The sequence below is a fragment of the Cydia splendana genome, chromosome 3 (assembly GCF_910591565.1).
Source record: "Cydia splendana chromosome 3, ilCydSple1.2, whole genome shotgun sequence".
In the NCBI taxonomy this organism is placed as follows: domain Eukaryota; kingdom Metazoa; phylum Arthropoda; class Insecta; order Lepidoptera; family Tortricidae; genus Cydia; species Cydia splendana.
This window is the reverse complement of record NC_085962.1, coordinates 8829181-8849952: the sequence shown is the minus strand read 5'-3', so window position 1 is coordinate 8849952 and position 20772 is coordinate 8829181. Positions and strand designations below refer to the sequence as shown.

The window sequence follows — 20772 nt, the reverse complement described above, 5'->3', positions numbered from 1 at the left end:
AGGCCATTTTTCATCTCGAACAATTGAGGGCGGCACTCCGACACAATTGGCAGAGTATTTTGTCAAGCATTTGTCGTACGAGCCTCAAGTGCACAATATAAATAACAAGTGCACTCTATACTTCACGTGTTTTTTGAGAGAAAAACAGAACGTTGTGGAAAACAAAGGTTAGATTGTGCTATGTTTCGAATTATTTTAGTAGGTATTTATACGGTTGTGGATTATGTTCCTAAGGTACGCCCTCCCGTTGCATGCCTCAAGCATAAAATTTTACATAGATAATTATTTTAAGGGACACTCAATAAAATACCTATAAAATTAGATGTAGGACTTTTAGGTAAGGGTAAAGTTTCTATAAGTTTTGTGATACTTACACTACGTATACCTACGCAATATGCGAATGTTTAGCTATTGTGAACTGTGTATTGAATATATTGTAAGGATGCTTAAGCAGTATGGATGATGGAATATTTTTTGTTGGTTTCTGTTATTTTGTTCTTGTCTCTCCCTATTGTTCTTGTCTCTCCCTATTTTCGCCAAAATATATTAAACTAAACTGTACCAACGGCAAACGGCATAATTACTTATTCAATAGGACTGTACGTACTTTCATGTATGTCTAGCTGCTAGACGTAGGGAATGTTTTGTGCTGTTCGTCCCAACATGAATATTCAGGGATCGAATAAAATGGTTTTGCTTGTATACAAGTGGCTTGTTGAAGTTGTTGATGGGTCGGATGAATAGCATAACAGACAAACAGACAATATTTATATCTTTCCTTGTTTGTACTAAAATTTTGTCAACTTTAGCAATAAAAATCTATCTGGATGTGGATAATTTATCTACCAAAATATAATTTTGTTTTGGAAATGTGTGTCAAGTTTAGTGTGTCAAGAAGTTATTTACCTATAGTATTTAGCTAGAGCCTTATCTAAACAAGTCTTTTCGTGATTTGCTACAAAATAATATAGTGACGCTCAGGATATTTCGAAAGTGTTGGTTTCAATTATGCATCAATTATCATTGCAACGAACCGAGAATGATTACATTTTAGGTAATCTTAATATCCTTGCTAACAAGTATTGGTCTTATGTTTGCTCGTGTATAGACTAATCAGGCAATTTCTGGAATGAAGCTCTCACCGATGTCAATAAATCTGGGCCCTTATGATTTTCATGGCGGTTGTGGCAGTGCGTTGGAATTTTTCGTTTTATTTTATGATGGCGCGCTCTGTCGCGGAGAAATAATGGCTCAGCGAAATAGCTCGTAAAGAAAGCCGTTTTCTTTCCACGGGGCTACGCACCGGCGGCCGCTTCACGTGTCGCCGTTTGTCTGCTACATGTTTTATCCGACTAAAGCCCGTCATACAAGAAAAAATGGCAGTTGAGTTTGAAATCAAAAGTGTTGATGCAACAAACTATAATGCAGTTAGTCAAAGCTGTGTGCTAATTGTTTGGCCTAATGTTTACGTATAAAAAGAGTCAGTTTTGCGAATATGAAAATCTCTAATATTTACTCAACTAAGAATACTAAGATCTTATTCATTTGCATCTATTGAAATCATCAATCAGACAACATATCACATCTGGTGTCAGAGAGAAGCGTGAGAAGCGCTCCTCAGGGAAATGCAATGTGATTGTTGAATTTTCGCAAATGGTCGGTTCGTCGTCGTGACAGCGGGGGATTTGGGACTTTACTTAAGCGCTAATAAATATTCTACGTCTAGAACATTGTTTATTTTACAATTGTTAGCTACTTTCTTGATCCACAGGGTGCCACGTTCAGTATGGATCGAACAAAGGCCCAGTCCAAGTCCAATAAGGTTAACACGGTTCAAGAAAGAACACAAAATCGATGATGATTAATGATAAATTTCCTCTGGGGGCCGATTTTTGAATTTGGACCGCTCGATTTCGTGTATTTCTTTCAATAATATCTCTACTACTAGGCATTTAAATTCTACTAATAGAATTGAAAACCAGTGGTCAATACCACTCGATTTCAAATTTCTATCGCTCGTAGGTATTTCAAAAATTAGCATTTCGCCGTTTTCCACCGACTTTCGAATGACGAAATCGAACGATCGAAATTCAAAAATCATAAAATTATGAAGGCTGAGAGCTAAATCAGAAGGTCTTATGGTCATCTGTCATTTGATTTCGTTTGATTCATACTGAACGTGACACAAAGTAGGTATTTCTTACATAAACGATAAGGTACTAGCGGTATTAGCGTCTGACAGTTAATACTTGCTACTACTTTTGTATGTATACCTACTAAGTTAACATTAGTTAGCCACTTCTACCGTAAACAGTATCTACCTATAATTCAAATATATTAAAAACGGGTCACTCACGTATTTTAAGTCGAAAAACGCTCGACATGTTCCACTCCGTACCGAGAAATGTCATCAGGAGCTTGCGTTGACGGACCGGTGCAAATTCCGGGCCGCAGCCCTCCGCGCCCGATGATATTTAATATGTCTGTATCTTACGGAAGTTTTGTTAATAAAATTACCCATAATTTCTTAAGACCGACAAAATTCAACCACATCCTGAACCTTATCTCTCTAGTTACATATGTATGGCCGCTGGATTTTTGTTACTCATCCGCTAACCTGACCGGCCTGTCCACTTAGCTTGAATAATGATCTGCGAGGAGATGGATCGCAGTGAGCCCGCGGCCTGGGCGCAAAATCTGAACCTCGCAAACCCAAAACGAACATAATTATTACATACTAACCTTTTGAATTGTATTCACATAGGTAATAATAAGATAACGAATGAAGAGGTATAACGAAGAGTGAAAGAGAAGAGAATGATATTGAACACCATCAACAACAGACGGAGTAAAATGATTGGACATTTGTTACGGCACGACAACTTCTTTAAAACCATCATAGAAGGCAAGATAAAAGGAAAGAGAGGCAGGGGCAGATCAAGACGTAGCTATGTAGACCAAATAAAAGAAAAAGCTGGTGTCGTGTCGTATCAAGAGGTCAAAGATATGGCTTATGAAAGGGAGAAATGGAAAATACTCCACCGACAAGAGGATAACTCTTAAATTGAAGAAGAAGAGGTAATAGTAGTAATAATAAATTACGAAATAAAATAACACCAATTGCTCAGTTCGCTAAAGGCGAAGGTACGTATTACAGCAAACACAGAAACATTGTCTGTAGACCATTAAGTTAATGTTTCCACTGACCTGAGAAATGACCCTCGTGCCGGGCTAGACGCGCTCTCATAAATTAACACCTACCTAATGATTACATATTGCTCAGCTTATTATCTGGGAGATGTTATACACGCAGGTAGTAAGGTAATAATTATAGCCAACCTATACACTAGGCGCAATCTGCAGTAGAAGTAGGTAAGCGGGCCAGATATTCAGAGTGATCTAATAAAACTAAAACATATAAACCAAAAATATTTATTTATATGAATAAGATAAGATAAAAGATAGATAGAATAGAAGATGAATGCGGGTTTTATATATTGTTTACAGTAGGTGCTACTTTCCCGCACTAGTGCTGGAATGAGCACTTTTCGTGTCTAGGTATATCGAAAGTTTAATGGGCCATTGTACCGTAAAACGTTATACGATACAGTACGGCTACCACCAGTTTTGACATACCACCAGTTTTGGCATTGACAGATATGCTCGCATCTACGAAAATTACTTTCTATACATCTCGCTTGCACTAATATGCGAGTACGAGCGAGATGCATAGAAAGTAAGTTACTTAGACGCGAGCGTATCTGTCAATGTCAAAACTGGGGGTAGTGCTTCAGGTGCGAATGGGTAATTCGCAACTCGTGCCGATTTAAAACACTCCCTTCGGTCGTGTCTTAATTTATCCCCACTCGCGAATTTCCTACTTTCCGCACTTGTATCGTAAATAACTATTGTAAATCACATTATCTAAATGCCGACTTTCGCTGTGTAGGTACGCACTCCTCCAACCTGTTCCGCATACTCCGAAATTACCTACCTAATGCAAAACTTACGCCTTGCGCTACTAAATAAAAAAAAGCCTTTGGCACCGTACCCCTCAAAACCATATGCACGCTGCTTTGCTGGTCACTAATCAATCCGCAACACTCACGAAACTAAAACACCTCTCCGTATTCGAAAATTATTTGATTTTGAAATCCAAAATCTGCCGTTGGAGACCCCGTATAACTCACCTAGTTAGTATAGGTCGATTGATTGATTGATTGATTTGATTAATACTCGTAATAACGTTAGTCCGGAATTGAAGGATTATACGAGGTTTATGCCATTATTGTTTCTTCCTATTCGCGATTTTGCACAAAATAAATTCCACACAGCTGAGTTTGATCACATGCGTTATACTTCACAGTCATTATATCTACGCAATATTATTTCTTCCTATTCGCGATTCTGCACAAAATAAATTCCACACAACTTAGTTTGATCACATGCGTTATACTTCACACTCATTATATCTACGCAATCTTATTTCTTTCTATTCGCGATTCTGCACAAAATAAATTCCACACAACTTAGTTTGATCACATGCGTAATGCTTCACATGCGAAAAAGAACCCCAAAAAAAATCATATACTTCTATGATACTTATTTTAATGTAATAAGTATGCCGTACGCTATGTAGGTCATTATATAATAATTATGAATGTATCCTCTAGAATCGGAGAATTAAAAAAAATTTGTGAAGTATAACGCGTGCGATTAAATTCAGTTGTGTGGAATTCATAATGAGCAGGTTCGCGAAAAGGCAAAAACAATAAGTTTGCATAGAAATAATGACTGTGAAGCATTACGCATGTGACCAAACTAAGTTGTGTGGAATTTATTTTGTGCAGAATCGCGAATAGGAAGAAACAAGATTGCGTAGATATTAATGAGTGTGAAGTATAACGCATGTGATCAAACTCAGCTGTGTGGAATTTATTTTGTGCAGAATCGCGAATAGGAAGAAACAATAATGGCATAAACCTCGTATAATCAGAACTGAAGCGTAAAAAATAAAGCGTTCATCCATTACTGGCTTCACAGAAAAGTTTCATTACAGTTCACACATGTAATTATACTGCTCGTAACTACACGATAGGTACACGAAAGTGTACTTGTACATACGTAAACCAATATCATTACGGGCTATGCACGTTAGTGGCCACTAACTACAAATATTAACCCAGATTTTACATGAGTATTCGTGTTCCATTTTCTCTGCACTTACCTGCCTTTTAAATAACTTGCTCGCGTTTTTCCATTTGAACAAACACGAGAATTTGTAACGTGAAACTAATTTTGGTACCTGATGTTGATTTAATGTTAATCAGGTTCAGATTGTTCAGAATCTATACATATGACCTAGCAAAAACTTATCCCCAATATAATATTCCTGTCTAAATTGTCGTTTTAGAACACAAATTGACCCTAATCTAGACGAACATTACTACTTTATGATATCGCGGCCGACCTCTCAAATTTTCAATAATGATAGGCCACTTTTGTAACGGCGACATGACTATTTTAACCGAATCATAGTAGCTCAATACACATCAATACACATTCGCAGTCTGTTAATTCTTCAATTACCCAAACTTCGTTAAAAACATTACCCATCAGAAGAAGCTATGTAAGTTCCAGAAAACTTGCGCGACACAATTTCGCAAATTGAATTATATCGGACGTTGTTTTACTATTGCTAACTTAATTGACTGCTTTTTACATTTTCATTTTTGTAGTTAAAGAAGTAAAGTTCATTCTCAGCTTTGCTTACGTTTCCTAACAGCGCTCTGAAGTTCAATTAAAATAGTAACAGTCGATTTATAGTTTGAATTGATACCGTTGGATTTAGTTGACGGAGAAGGTTTATTCGTTTACGTAAACTTTGAGATTGGCTTTAACAAGGCAGGGAGAGGGGGGAGCGCGCCGGTGATTTCTACTCTTAAAATCCAATTTAAATGCATTCCTCTGTGCCACAGGAGGCCACGTCGATACGCTCTAGAGGCCAATTAACTTATTCATCCTTAACATTTCATTGCTCAACTAGACTAGCTATATACTTCTTTTTTTTCTACAACTTTAAAATGTCGTTTAAAGTGACTGACAGTGATATCTAAATTAAATCACCTATGTACATTTAAACTGCAGCGCGGTGACGCTGAAGTCTACTTGTCTTAAGATCAGCACAGCAGTCATCTTATGAATAGGTATATTTAGGAGGAATATCTAGGCAATAAAAATTAAATAAAAATGTATTTATTAATTACTTATTTTAATATTTACAGAAAACGTAAAACCAATAGGTATTATAATAATACACCCACTTTTGTAAGGGACGTCCCACATATCATTTGCGGTCTTCATCAACAGGTCCACTTCATCATATTGGTGGTTTTAGAGACGAAATGCTTGAATATATGGGACCACCTTGGATGTAAGTAACTCGGTTGAAACAAAAAAATAATTACTCAAATCGGACGACGGGGCTCGCAATAACCGGTGAACTTATATAAAAACATAACCATAAATTCCTCCCCCTTGGAATCGAAGGTTTCCAGATTTTCCGACTGAACCCAGATATTAGATTTTTGGCGTAACCATGATTCGAAAATAAGTATGCAAGGAGCATACTTATTTTCGAATCTCATTCTTCATTACATGATAATGAGCCACGTCCATGCCCGTGAAAAGAAAAACTGTTCCTACCTTTCCGAAGTTCGGAGAAAGTCATTTAAAATGCAATTTAAGCACCCTAATAGAAACGTTCGCACTAAGAATTGTTGCCAAGTGTAATGGGTTCAGGTGAAATTAACGCAGAAAAATAGGAAAAGTTAGAACGAGTTTCCCGCCAAGGTTTTTTGCCTCGACGAAGTAGCGCTGTGATTGTAAACTGGTGAATTTATAATGCTATTTTCGAACTCGGTTCATCGAGAAGTTTTAAACCAGTTGGTAATTTCATTCGCGGGTAATGCGTTCAGCACTTATTGGAGGTAAACTCCCGTAGGAAAGTTGCCGGAAAACGATAATAATTTATGCTGCTAATTGATTACCTATTGAGTAGTCAATTGTTATTTTTGTTTTTTTTTTCTGTCGTTGCTTCGGTACCACTTCTTACAAGTTTTTTTTAGTTTCATTTATTGCACCTGTACAATTTCAATTAGCAGACAATTAGGGCCTGTTCTTGTTCGTTTGTATTGGTGCGTGCGAGATGCACGGGCGAATGATAACAAAATGACGTCATAAATACCTAATTTTGACTTGGCCTCAATGTCACTGATGCAATGCTGCCGCAGTAAGTACCTATCTCTGATGCAGTCGCGAACCGCATGTCATCTTTATCGTGAAACATCACAAATCGTCACTTATTTTTGCCCGCGGATCTCTTATGTAGGTAAGTATTTTTGTTCGCCTTTTTACTACGACGGTACTACTAAATAGCTAAACTGAAAATTAACAACCCAAAAAAACATTGAACTCCACAATGAAAACAGCCACATATAGATTAATAAATCTGGCATCATTTCATAAATAACCTTTCATCAAGCCTGTGTTCGCTATAATCGCATCAGACGCCTTTGAACCTGAAATTAAAAAAGTATATTTGCAAAGTATCTTCACCAAAATTCTTTCTTGACCCTATTCATTCGGAAAGGATGCGATGACTCGGGCAGATTTGGAGGATATCTGTGCGCTTTCTGTGGATTACTTTGCAAGTCTTTTATAGGAGAAGGCCAGTATCATCACTACTTAGGGATATTAAAATCCCTTCTATTTGTGTAAGAAGCTTGTTTTCTCGCTGACAGAGAGGGTGGAGCGTTTATCGAATACTTAATCCAGATAAAGCAGAGTGAATTGCTGTGTTAGTAATACATCCCCTATAATTGCAGTGCACTCCGAAATTTAAGTAGGAACTCATTCTTTTGTCAAGAAACATATATATGTAGCTACTTGGTTTGCGTAGTTTTTGGAAAGTCAAGTTTGGTATTATTACGTTTCTACTTACCTATTCGGAATTCGAACTGACTCAAAGCCTAAACTGTTTTTACAATACATATGGTGCTACTTTACCGCCCTAGGGCGGAATTGAGGATAATACGTGACTATGTAAAAAAAAATAAAGGACATCTGTAAAACGTTGTACAATACATGTGCGAATAGGAAATTCGTAACTCATGTCGATTTAAAACACTCCCTTCGGTCGTGTTTTAATTTATTGTCACTCGTTGCGAATTTCCTATTTTTCGCCGTTGAATGTATTGGCCATGAGTTAGACATTAAATACTTAACCATTAATATGTATTAACCACCAACCAATCAACCAGCGACGTGCAGTTATAAATCAATTGATACGTTGTCAATAAAAGCGACACTATTCTGAAATTATTTTAATGTTGATTCAAAGTATTATCAGACTGACCTTATTGTTGGATAACTAAAGTTATGTAAATTATTAAGATGTGCTCCAGTTCTTGTATCTCACGGGCATTGGAGTCAGTGCAAATATTTGATTCGGACCACGCAGACATTGTATAACGTTTGCTGCATTTAGGTAAGTTTCAATAAAGTTTTAAACTCTTGACAAACTAACTTTAAGACAGACTTAGGTTTACAAAACAATACTTGCACTTTTTTATAGCATTAGATTTTCACAAATGCAGTTTTATTACTGTGTCCAGCATACCTTCTTACATTTTGACAGCTTTGTGATTTTATAAGACATGTATTATATATTTATATTATTGAATACCTTGTAACTAAAATAGTAAGAATGATAGGGAAACCTTCGTCTATTTCAGAACGCTGCTGTAGAAAGTCAACCATGAATAAAACTATTGTTATATTATTGGCCGTTCTGGCTGTACTCGCCATTGCTGACGCTAGAGCAACATGCAAGTAAGATCGCTTATTTTATCTATTCAGTATGCAAAGTGTGTGATTCTAATCACCATTCAATCACCAATTAAATCAAATACCAATTGAAATTTTATTACTTTCAAAAACATAGTAGTATACTTACTTACAACATACATTTTATTATTAATTAATTAAATAAACGTAGACCAGGTGTACAAGCTCCTTGGTGTGGTCGGGATCGGGATCAGGATTACGGTCAGAAATAAATAAAACAAAATGGAAAAGTAAAAAGCACTAGTCTACTAAGTCCTACTTAAACACCTAATAAAGTACCACTTTTTGAGCAACAATAAAAATATTTTTACTTTATTACTCGGAAATGTGGCAATAGATGGTATACCTAAAGCTTGATTAGAAATTAAGCCTTAAGGATGACTCACGCTAGACCGGGCCGGGCCCGGGCCGAGGCGTCCGACACGTAATTTTCTATGACGGCTGATCGGTGATTACGTGGCGCTTTTCATAGAAAACGAAGCGCCGGAAGCTCGGCCCGGTCTAGGGTGAGTCATCCCTTATTTGTGCACGTAAACCCACAGTGGCCACAGTCCAACAATGTCTTTTTGTAATACATACATAGTTGTACTGCACTTTTATTTTACAAGTTTACACTCACTGATTGGTGAAAATTTATTCATTAATGGTAGGGTTACTAATCCAATTAAAAATTAAAGGCTATTTATATATGTATAAATTTTCATATTTAATAAAAAAAATACAAATGTAGGCAAAAATTATATTACGATGATTGTTGTTATTTTTGTAATTCGTTGAGACGATAAGTCCAATTACGGATTAATTGTAAAAACGAAAAACGGGTCGGCCCTCAAACTAACTCTTCCATCTCTCGTTGATTTTTTAGCCTCTTCAACTAATGTACTATTTTCCCCCACTTTGCTTTTTTTTTCTTGTTTGTTAGTCAGTCAATTTGCGCGATTGATATACCGGGTGTGGCCTGTAACATAAGCAAAAAATTAAACTATAGGCTGTACTCCTCATACTGACCAACATTTGTTCAGCGACTTTTAAAAATAACTTGGGGTTTGATTTTTAATACACTTTAAAATTTATTCTAAGACGCAATGTATTGCGAATTTTGTTATGTTTGAGGCGTGACAAGCAACGTCAATCACAATGATATGGCGTGGCGATGGCGTCCATTGAAGATAATATTTATTTTGTATGAAAAATAGGGAGTCTAAATCTTCATAATGTTTTAATTATTTGCTCATGTTACAGGCCACACCCGGTATACATATACCTCCATATATATATACTTATATAAAACCATCAACGGCTTAGATATGACATAGGTAGTTAATAAAAACTAAGATCCCGATAATTGACACCATCCCCCATTTTAAAATCGTTTATAAATCATCAAATCATCGAAGGATAATTTAAAACTACTCGTATCAACATTAAACTAAAATAAAAAATTGAATACTTATTATTGCTTTATTTCAGAGGCAGCAGTCACCATTCGCGATGCGATGATGACGAAAAGGTATAAACTTTACTTCTGTAGGGGAGACCGAGGTGAGTTGTGACAGAGGAGAGTTGTCACATTGTCGATTTTTTAGAATCTAATAACTGTTAGCGAGCTCGCAACAGTGTGCGTTTGTTAGCTCGTAACTTGAACTAACAAACGCACGCTATTGCGAGCTAGTTTTTAGTTAATAGATTCCAAAAGATCGACTATGTCACAACTCTCCCCTGTCAAAACTCACCTCGGTCTCCCCTATTAGACCTACTGAAAAAGGGTTCCAGTTCGCGCAGCTAGCTGTACAAGGGCATAAGTGTTACGTGGAACTTACACCCTTTTACACCTGCGCTGCCAGAGTGTACCCTTATTCATAGGGCCACAGAAATTATCCTAACAATTGCGCAGGGTTCCAATAAAGTCATACTCTGTCTAGACTAAAAGGTGGATTTGAATGTCATTTTTTAATTTTCCTTAGTTCAGGTACTTACGTTCTGAACGATTTAGGTACATGCGTTCCATCGTAATTAGTGATTTGTATAAAAAACTACTATATGCGGGTGGCGCAAGACCGGTCATTGTGGCACTCTTTGGGGGAGGCCTATGTCCAGCAGTGGACGTCCTCTGGCTGATATGATGATGATGATGATAAAAAACTAATGAAATTAAAGCTTGACCAGTAATATATGGTCATTGTCAAGGGGGCGCTATTATTTTCATGTATAGGGTGACAGTTCAGTATACAGGGTGATTTCGGGGTCGTGATTCAGAACCACTTTTTCTGACTCTGTAAATGATCCACATTATCATATGGTAGTATTTGATTAAAAGATAATTACTTGAATTATTCTTATTTTTCAAGTAAAATTAATGTTATACTAAGTAATTATGGTCACCCTATGACTTTTGACATACGCTGTATGGAAAGCGACAAGACGTCACATTGAGTAGGGTCACCAAATTGTATGCAAAAATGTTTTTTCCTACTTGTCATCTGGAAAATAATCATCATTATTGGTGATAAACAATAATTAACAACATCATTAGGCTCATCTTTGGATTCTGTATGATGTCTGGCTCTTTTGCTCCACGACCCCGAAATCACCCTGTAGTATGAGAAAATTAGTTCCAGTGAAACTCCGCACCATGGCGCGTGATCATATATGATCTTTACATTTCGCGACAATTATTTATCCACCAATGTCATAATTTGAATTATAGTTTAATTCTTGTTTACTTAATTAATAGACGTAATTAAGTGTTGATGTCGCAGTTAGCATTTTGTTTACAAATTGTGTTATTCACGTTATCAGCACTGACACGATTGGGAATGAATGGCAAGGCTTAAAGGTTATTGTTAAATTGTCTACCAATGATAACAAATTTAGATCAGAGCAAGGGTGAAGGAAAAGTGAGGACAACCTATAATCAATCACAATAATTATGCTTTAAGGATGTCAAGGATGACTCACGCTAGACGGGGCTGGGCCCGAGCCGAGGCGTCCGACACGTCATTTTTTTATGACAGCTGATCGGTGATCACGTGGTGCTTTCTACATAGCTGCGAATTCTACGAAGCTGCTAGGCAAATATTTTGTGTCATGAACATGACTACTTATGTGTTTGTGATTCTTCTTCGTCAACCTAGCGTTTTCCCGGCCTAGTGTCTTAAAATTCTTTGATTTGTTATTATGCCGGGGCCACACTAACGGGAAACGCCGGGAAACGCCGTTGATAATCGCGATAATTAACACTTTTCATACGGCCACACTGGGATTATCACGATAATCAACAGCGTTTCCCGTTAGTGTGGCCTCGGCATTACGAAACTCGGCTAGAATCGGACCAAGAATAGTCTGCAGCGGATTTGATTGCCCACGCAGTGCAACTGTCATTTATACGTCATAATTTCATAAAAGTTTGACGTTTAAAATAACACGTGCACTGCGTGGGCTATCAAATCCGCTGCAGACTTTTTATGGATTGACTTTATACATCATTTTGTAAATTCTACTCTCTAATTATAAAAACTCGCTTTATTAATGATAGGTAATTTTAAAAATACGTTAATATTGATTTTTAATTAGTTGATTCTTAGATATTAGTAAAAAATCCTTAAAGTAGGACACTAGGAGAGTAACTAAATCAATCTAATATTTGTTTAAGAAAAACAAATGCGACGACTCGTCTTCCTCCTCGTCCTCCTCTTCCTCTTCATCGTCGTCGTCCTCCTCTGAAGAAGATGACAAGAGATGCAAAAGCGTAAGTAATTATACTCTGGCAAACCCACTTTGTCTGTAGAAAAGGCACGAATTTTTTATGAGTTTTTTTTTACATTTTTTAAGTTCGCCGCCTGTTTCTACTGACGGAAATGGCTTGCCAAACTATATTTAACATTTTTAGTTTAAACAACAAGGTTTGAGAGGTACCTACCATTACTACCCAAGTAAAAAAACACGGCGTGAAATAAATAAAAAAAAAATCACAACATGTTCCTACTTAATTTTTTTTTATAATATACCAGATTAAACTACATGCAAGATAAGTTAAAAAATAACCGATTGTACCAACATGTCCTTTTTATGTCAGTGTAAGAAAATTTCTGTAAAAATTGTCGGTGCCGTAAATGCCCTATATTTTCTAGTATTTTCTTTTTTCGTGTAGTATGAAGGTACGGAACTAGAAATTATGATAATATCACAATATATTATATACTTGGTCAAGCAGATCTTGTCAGTAGAAAAAGGCGGCAAATTTGAAAAATGTAGGCGCGAAGGGATATGGTCTCATAGAAAATTTGAATTCGTGCCTTTTTCTACTGACAAGATTTGCTTGACCATCTGTATTTCTGTCATTTCAACTTTCAAAAGTTTGAATATAACTAAAAAAATAATAATGGAATAGTATACAAATCTATACTGGTTGGTTATTAATGTTTGAATGGCCGTAGTGCACGCAGAACTCTCGAGTTTGTTTTGAGAATGGTTCCCGGCGGGTTTCTTCGAGCGAGCCTCAATTGCGGCTCTAATGAGCAATAATGATGAAACGGTACTTCAACTTTTACGGCATTTTTTATATTCCTACTCTAATTTGATTTTAAGGAAGAAATTTTAAGTAGGTAGGTTATTAAATGTCGTATATTTTGCGTTTTTATAAACTTCCAAGACATTGTAGAACCGACTTTAGATTAAGCTGTTTCTTGAACTTATTGTTTCACTTAAAATACCACATGATCAATTCTTGAATTAGAATTTAAACAAGTTTCTTATCAATATTTTTCATTAGAAAGACTAACGGCACGATTCGGGAAATGAATAAGAGATTCACTAGATATGAAATAGTAAAGATATGTGACGTTCCACGGCAAAAGGTACCATTGCCCCGGCTGAATATTGGAGCGGCGTTAAAAATAGCGTAAGCGCCAGCCGCTATAAGGTACCTTTTGCTGTGGAACGTCACATATCTTTACTATTTCATATCTAGTGAATGTCTAATTCATTTCCCGAATCGCACCGTGACACAGAAGAAGAACCGTTGTTATAAGTAAGACGTGGGAAAATGTTATGATAAAAATTACTGCTGCCTTATGAACAAGGGCGCAACTACTCGTAAACTCCAAACAGAATAATTATGCCGCTAGACTAACTCACTTTGCTACTTTTATTGACTTCCAATAAACATCAGCCCATAATAGAACAAATGCAGTAGAGTTAGACCAAGACAAGTCTGCAACGATTTTGATACCACACGCAGTGCAAGTGTTATTTTTAACGACTAACTTTTATGACGTATTAAATAACACTTGCACTGCGTGTGCTATCAAAATCGTTGCAGACTTGTCTAACTCTATGCATGATATATGATGCAAACGGGTGTCGCGGAGCTTGGAATAGTATTTAACAAGTAGTATTCAGAGCGCATATTTGTAGAGAACACGAGTCTTAGGCTGCGTTTCCACCAGAGATGTGCGAGGATGCGGAACGAGGGATGTGTTTGTCATGAACCAATAGAAATACTTCATTTACCTATCCTCGCTCAGCGCAGCTCTAGTGGAAACAGCTCAGCAGAACGAGGTTTTTGTACATACAAAACAAGGGCAGGATGTGAGCAAGGAATATATTATGTTCTGAGGGATGTGTTGCGAGGTACGGACGCGAGCGAATAACATTAAAAAGCTCCGCTCCCGCCTCACCGAACCTCGGTCGCTTATTGTCGCTACGCATCCTCGCACCGCTCAGCTACCTCGCAGATCTCTGGTGGAAACGCAGCCTTAATATGTCGCCGGATGCTAAGACTCGCAAACCCCTTAGGTAACTCCTTCAAATGGAGTTAAGAAATTTGCAACTTTAGGTATTGTCGGCTAAAGTTGTGAACCTCTTAACTCCATTCGAAGGAATTACGAGTATTATGTCTTTAACATTAGCCCACGATATACAGGCTTGAAATTTTTTTACCAGTCTTACTCTGCGTAGTGAATTTATAGGTCATAGTGAACAACTTTTATTACGGGACTAATGGCGAAATCTTGAAAAATAATTTGGCCGTCCTATGGAGAAATCGGCGGCACCACATCAGTCGGAATGTATGAAACAGCATTTTTTTTGCTATTTCGGCATTGGTCGTATAGTAAGAGTTGTTCAGTATAATCTATAAATTCACTCCGCAGAGTATGGCTGGTAAAAAAATCACCCTGCTTCAGAATGTTAAAGTCTGTGCGGAAAGAGAAGAGTCGTGGAATATATTTGGGAACTAATACATTTCACGACTCTTCTTTCCGCACAGACTCTATCGAAGTGCGGATAGTCTGTGAATCAAGAACAATTATGTTTCAGGGGCACGGCAAGAAGGATGACTCATCCTCTTCCTCATCCTCATCTTCATCTTCGTCTTCGTCGTCGTCCGAGGAAGACAGCAAGAACAATGAAGTGGATTGCGATGATTCCCACGAAAAGAGCCATCACGTCAGTATTGATAATTATCTAAGAGGGAGCTCACGCAAAATTGCAGTTTTTGTATTGTATTTTAATCAAGGGCAAATGCCAGGAAAAATGTCGAATCTCACACTCTGAATACCGTAGTTTTGAATTTAATAATTCCTCGACCTCGACCTAATGGTCGAGTTAAATATAATACCCGTATTTCACTACCCCTAATATGCATACAGCATTAAATTACTTTTTACCTTACGTTCAGAGTAGGGTAGGTTGAAAAACAATTTTTTTGTTGCCAGTATTTTCAAATTCTTTGGGATTCGATACACGATTTTACTAATTTGATTGTAGAAAAAAAAATATTTTGCTGATTCATTCCCATCATTTTAAATATATTTTTAAAGTCTGACCGGGTGCCGGTTTAACCATATTTTATATAATAACATACCTACTCACATTATGATATTACTTGTTTCAGCACAAGAAGTCGAGACACATGAGGCGATGCGGAAAGAACTAGCCGAAAACAATTTGGCGCCGATTTTTATCAGTAATCCCTGTTCACTGTGATCACTGTCTATCACAATCAAAGTTATGCACCTCGTCATTCGTTCAGTTTGGAGTTCACACACAATGAAATCGTTTCGTAGAATAGAAAATGCTATAATATTTTATTAAGCTACAATTATAAGTAATATTTCACACAAAAATGCCGAGTGCAAAACTTGAAACCTGTCACTGTCAATTCAATATGATTTGAAATAAACACAATGGGAGTAGTAAATTAATGTTTAATTTTAATGTTCACATTCTTTATCTAAACGGACGACTTCAACAATAAGTAGGTATATTTTTTAAATGTAATTATTGGTGATGCTCAGATGGCAACTGGAGCTACATGTCTGTGGCGACATTACATTACTGCTTGTGGTGATATTACATTTAAAATATACAGGACAGTTGTTAAACAAACAACGTCACTTCCAAAGTTCAGTGCAGTATCATGATAGTGATTAAAATGTTTTCATGAAAGGGCGGTATTTTAATCACAAAATGCCTTCGTGGTGCGGGTATATTTTGCTCATCGACGTCCGTTCATTCAAGGGATGTTTGTCAGAGATTGAAATCCCTATATTCAAAATTTTAATATAAAAAGTGTCATAAAAATTAGATCCATTCTCAGTAACTTTAATGTAATAATTGTAAGTACCTACACTTGGCTCACGAGATAACCGCCATGTGGGATGTTGATTCGACGATCATTGTCCCGATAGTCGTTTCAGTGAACGGTCTAATAGCGAAGAGTCTCGACCAACATCTTGAGAGACTCTCGCTAGGTGGTTGGATCAAGGGTCAGATGCAGAAGGCGGTGATCTTGGACACGGCGCGGATAGTACGTCGGTTCCTCTCTCTGCAGCCCTGACCACCGGTAGCTTGGGCCTTGCCCCGCTGCTGGCGGCACCCTAGGTTAGGTTTTTTATAATGTGTTTATGTGTATTTTTATTGTTTTGTAAGTGTTTTTATATTTTACTTTTATATTCATATTATAAAAACCCTAGCCTAAGAAGGATGATGAATAAAGAGAAAAATACTACTAAAAACAAAATATGAAAAGTGTACGGTCGACGACAAAATATACGTTAACACTTTTGCACTTTACTTCTTTGTAATTATAGGTATCTTAAATGCCCACTGTATAGGTACCTACCGTATTTAATTCTTTTGGATACCGACAATGCAATGCATACAGATGTAGTGCATAATTATTTTCCATAGTCTATTCACGGAAATATACGAACGTGTCTTGCTATTTCAATCAGTCTCGGTACAAAAAGTACTGAGGTTGACTGAAGTAGCGTAATAATCAAAAACCGGGCAAGTGCGAGTCGGACTCGCGCACGAAGGGTTCCGTACCATAATGCAAAAAACGGCAAAAAAAAACGGTCACCCATCCAAGTACTGACCCCGCCCGACGTTGCTTAACTTCGGTCAAAAATCACGTTTGTTGTATGGGAGCCCCACTAAAATCTTTATTTTATTCTGTTTTTAGTATTTGTTGTTATAGCGGCAACAGAAATACATCATCTGTGAAAATTTCAACTGTCTAGCTATCACGGTTCGTGAGATACAGCCTGGTGACAGACGGACGGACGCACGGACGGACGGACGGACGGACGGACAGCGGAGTCTTAGTAATAGGGTCCCGTTTTACCCTTTGGGTACGGAACCCTAAAACCGAACGTTTTTCGAAAACAATTACGCACTACATCTGTAACGTTGTCATTGACTTTACCAAGCTGTTAATGAAAAATGTTAAATAATTCTATTACATAATTGGAAAGAAAATAATCTTACAGTTCTTACACCATAAAAAACTTGTTTATAATGTGCAATTTCCGTCAATCTGTATTTTCAGTGATTTTGCCAAGGGTCTCTCCCGGAAAGGATTCACTCAGGCGAGGCTATATTGCGGCCATTGCGGGATTAACTAACAAGGTTTATACAATGATGCATTTATCATTTTTTTATAATTCGTTATTAAACTTATTAACGCCGCCAACTTATTTTGACAATTTATATCATTCTATGTAAACGTCAAAAACCAAATTATTAGGTTGTTAGGGTCCATCTAAGCTAACTGGAAGTTTAACGCATTCACTGCCAGGGGGCGTGGCCTAGGAACAAACTTGTATGACGGTGAACACACTTGTGCGTTGGGGGCAGTGAATGTGTTAAGTGTCATTCTGTCATATGCAGACATAGAAGTTTTTGTGGCAAAAAACCAACAAAAAACGAGGGTTTGAGAAAATGAAACATCGATAAATCTGTTATCGATGTCTTAGGTAGATTAATATTTAAAATATGTAACTTCTACTTGCTGTAGGTAAGTTACCGAGACAATAATGCAAATCAATTACAAAGCGGTAAGTACATAATTTCTTTATTACATACATTAAATACTTAAAAATTAAAACGAAAATTGTAATATACAGGGCCAAAAGAATAGAAAACTAACAATATATTAAAAGAGAAGAAGATATCGAACGTGTTGTGTATTTCGCGGTAGCTGTCTTCTTATAAAATGTAATAAATGTCTAAGTATAACGTTATGGTAACATCGATAACAGACATGTCGATATTTTATTATCTCAATCACTTTATTTTGCCACAAAAACTTCTATATCTGGTCATATGTATTTCATAGGAGCTTTACTCACCTGACCTAATTGCATACGATTATAGATAATTGCCGGCTAAGTAGGTGCAACGAACTCTATCAAATGCCGCATTGTAATTGTAAACCAAATCGCATGCAATTATCGCATCGGTGAGGTGATTAGAGACACATAGAAATTTGACATTTATGATGGCACTGCTATACTTTGGTAATGCAAAATCTGTACAGAGCCAACTTGATCCTATTCTAATACCTACCTTATTTTCCCTTCATAGTGTCAATACTTATTTCGAAAATATAATCTGGCCAATCATATGAATCATACCATAACATTATTCACACAAATTAAACTTTAAAACACAAATGCAACTAGCTGTGTTTTTATTTTTTTATTTTTGGGGTTCCGTACCTAAAGGGTAATAACGGGACCCTATTACTAAGACCCCGCTGTCCGTCCGCCCGTCCGTCTGTCTGTCTGTCACCATGCTGTATCTCATGTACCGTGATAGCTAGGCAGTTCAAATTTTCACAGATGATGTATTTCTATTGCCGCTATAACAGCAAATACTAAAAACAGAATATAATAAATATTTAAGTGGGGCTCCCATACAACAAACTAGATTTTTTTGCCGTTTTTTGCGTAATGGTACAAAACCCTTCGTGAGCGAGTCCGACTCACACTTGGCCAGTTTTTATTATGTGATTGTGAGGTCAGCCAAGGCGGTGCAGAATTAGCTAAACGGACTTTAAAAAAAAACTAGTTATTGCCACACCGTTTGCTGAATCACTTTATCAACAATTTACCTTGTACGGTTAGCATCGAAAGTTCATTCTCTAATTTCTTAACAATTTACAACGAAAAATTTACCCTTCCATAGAAAATGGACCAGCCAAAATGTATAAAACCTCCAAATTTTTTTTCGCGATTTCGGGGATGGTGTGCCATAGTAAAAGTTGCTCAGTATAATCCTAAAAACTCCCTGGAAATGGGAATGCAGTTATGTTTTAGCCACCCTGTATATAATTATAATGTATATAGAACAAATCGAGCAATAATTTTTCTATTTGTTCTATATATTTAATTATTGAACTGTTAACTGCAGATATTTTTGAACGCGCACTGTCGAGATATATTTAAGTATATCTGTATTTGAAAAAGTAATCGAGGGTGGCATATAATACTTTTGGCGTCTTGTTTCATACGCTACTTATAATGCTGACTGTACCTACAAGCTTCGTAACAGTTTCCATAAGTAATAAAGATATCAGATAAAAGTTAGTTATATCCGCTAGCATGACGTAACATTCTCTTTCTTGTGAATCACTAAGTAATTCAAAGAATATCACATGCCATTCTACATACGTACATGTAGGTACATAATACCTATCATATTGATTCGTGAGTAACTTCCACGAATGTAATAAAACTATTTAAAGGTAATGGGTGGGGGACATCAATTTAGTTAGTCGAGGATGGAAGCAATAGGAGTCAATTGATGCAATAAAGCTTACTACTTAGAAATAATACTATTTACAACCTAATACGTGTATTTGACATACTATTATAGTTCGTTTTTTAGCGTTAGAAAAAGACTACGCGATCTTGACGTGTATTTTGTTGAAAAACGCTTTTTAAAAATCAGTAACTATTACTTTGAAAGCAAAATAATGTAAATATGTAATCGTATATGATTAATAATTGTTACATATTTGCCGTGATTAATTTTTTAAAAGTGTTTTTCAATAAAAAGACACGTCAAGATTGTTTACCTTTTTTCTAATGCTAAAAATAACGAACTATAGTAGGTATACGTATAGTCCCAGTGCCCGTACCATGAGTCACCGACAGTGTCAAAACTGACATAATACGCTAACGTCTACGTAATTTACTTTCTATACATCTCGCTCGCACTAATACACGAGCGAGAAGTGCAGAAAGTAAGTTACATTCTTGATAGCGTTTATGTCAGTGCCAAACTGGTGGTGACCACACAGGTTTTTTTCATTCCAAGTTTTATTTATTATATTACAAAATAAGCTATTCGTTTTTCTGCCATAATTGAGAACTTTCCTATTAGTCAAATCAGCTTCTTTTTTAGAACTGTCAAAATGATTTGCCAATATGGAATTTATATGAAAACGTGTGTAGTGACGTCACGGTCAACTCGCCTACTTTTTATATTTCTATCTGATTTATTAAATATAAATTGTGTTTAAAAAATAACTTCTATCTATGTTTTTCTAAGAATTATCTGGTGCTTTATTTCGTG

At 36.6% G+C, this 20772-nt stretch overlaps 1 protein-coding gene and 1 long non-coding RNA gene across 2 annotated transcripts in view; one reads left to right on the top strand and one right to left on the bottom strand.

Moving 5' to 3' along the window:
- LOC134806523 (uncharacterized) overlaps window positions 1–20772 on the bottom strand; it is a 496946-nt gene that overhangs the window by 188208 nt on the left and 287966 nt on the right. The gene's annotated exons all lie outside the window — the stretch shown is intronic.
- Window positions 8425–16053, top strand: LOC134806260 (osteocalcin 2-like). Its single transcript, XM_063779489.1, has 6 exons — window positions 8425–8548; window positions 8796–8892; window positions 10378–10417; window positions 12560–12655; window positions 15226–15354; window positions 15803–16053. The coding sequence occupies exons 2-6, from the start codon at window positions 8819–8821 to the stop codon at window positions 15842–15844; spliced, it is 381 nt and encodes a 126-aa protein (XP_063635559.1). The 5' UTR covers window positions 8425–8548; window positions 8796–8818; the 3' UTR covers window positions 15845–16053.

Excerpts from the sequence above, each read along its gene's own strand:
- LOC134806260 (XM_063779489.1), top strand. The coding sequence starts at position 8,819 with ATGAATAAAACTATTGTTATATTATTGGCCGTTCTGGCTGTACTCGCC. Across the intron at positions 12,656-15,225 it reads ATGACAAGAGATGCAAAAGC|GGGCACGGCAAGAAGGATGA; the intron begins GTAAGTAATTAT and ends ATTATGTTTCAG. Across the intron at positions 15,355-15,802 it reads CCCACGAAAAGAGCCATCAC|CACAAGAAGTCGAGACACAT; the intron begins GTCAGTATTGAT and ends TACTTGTTTCAG.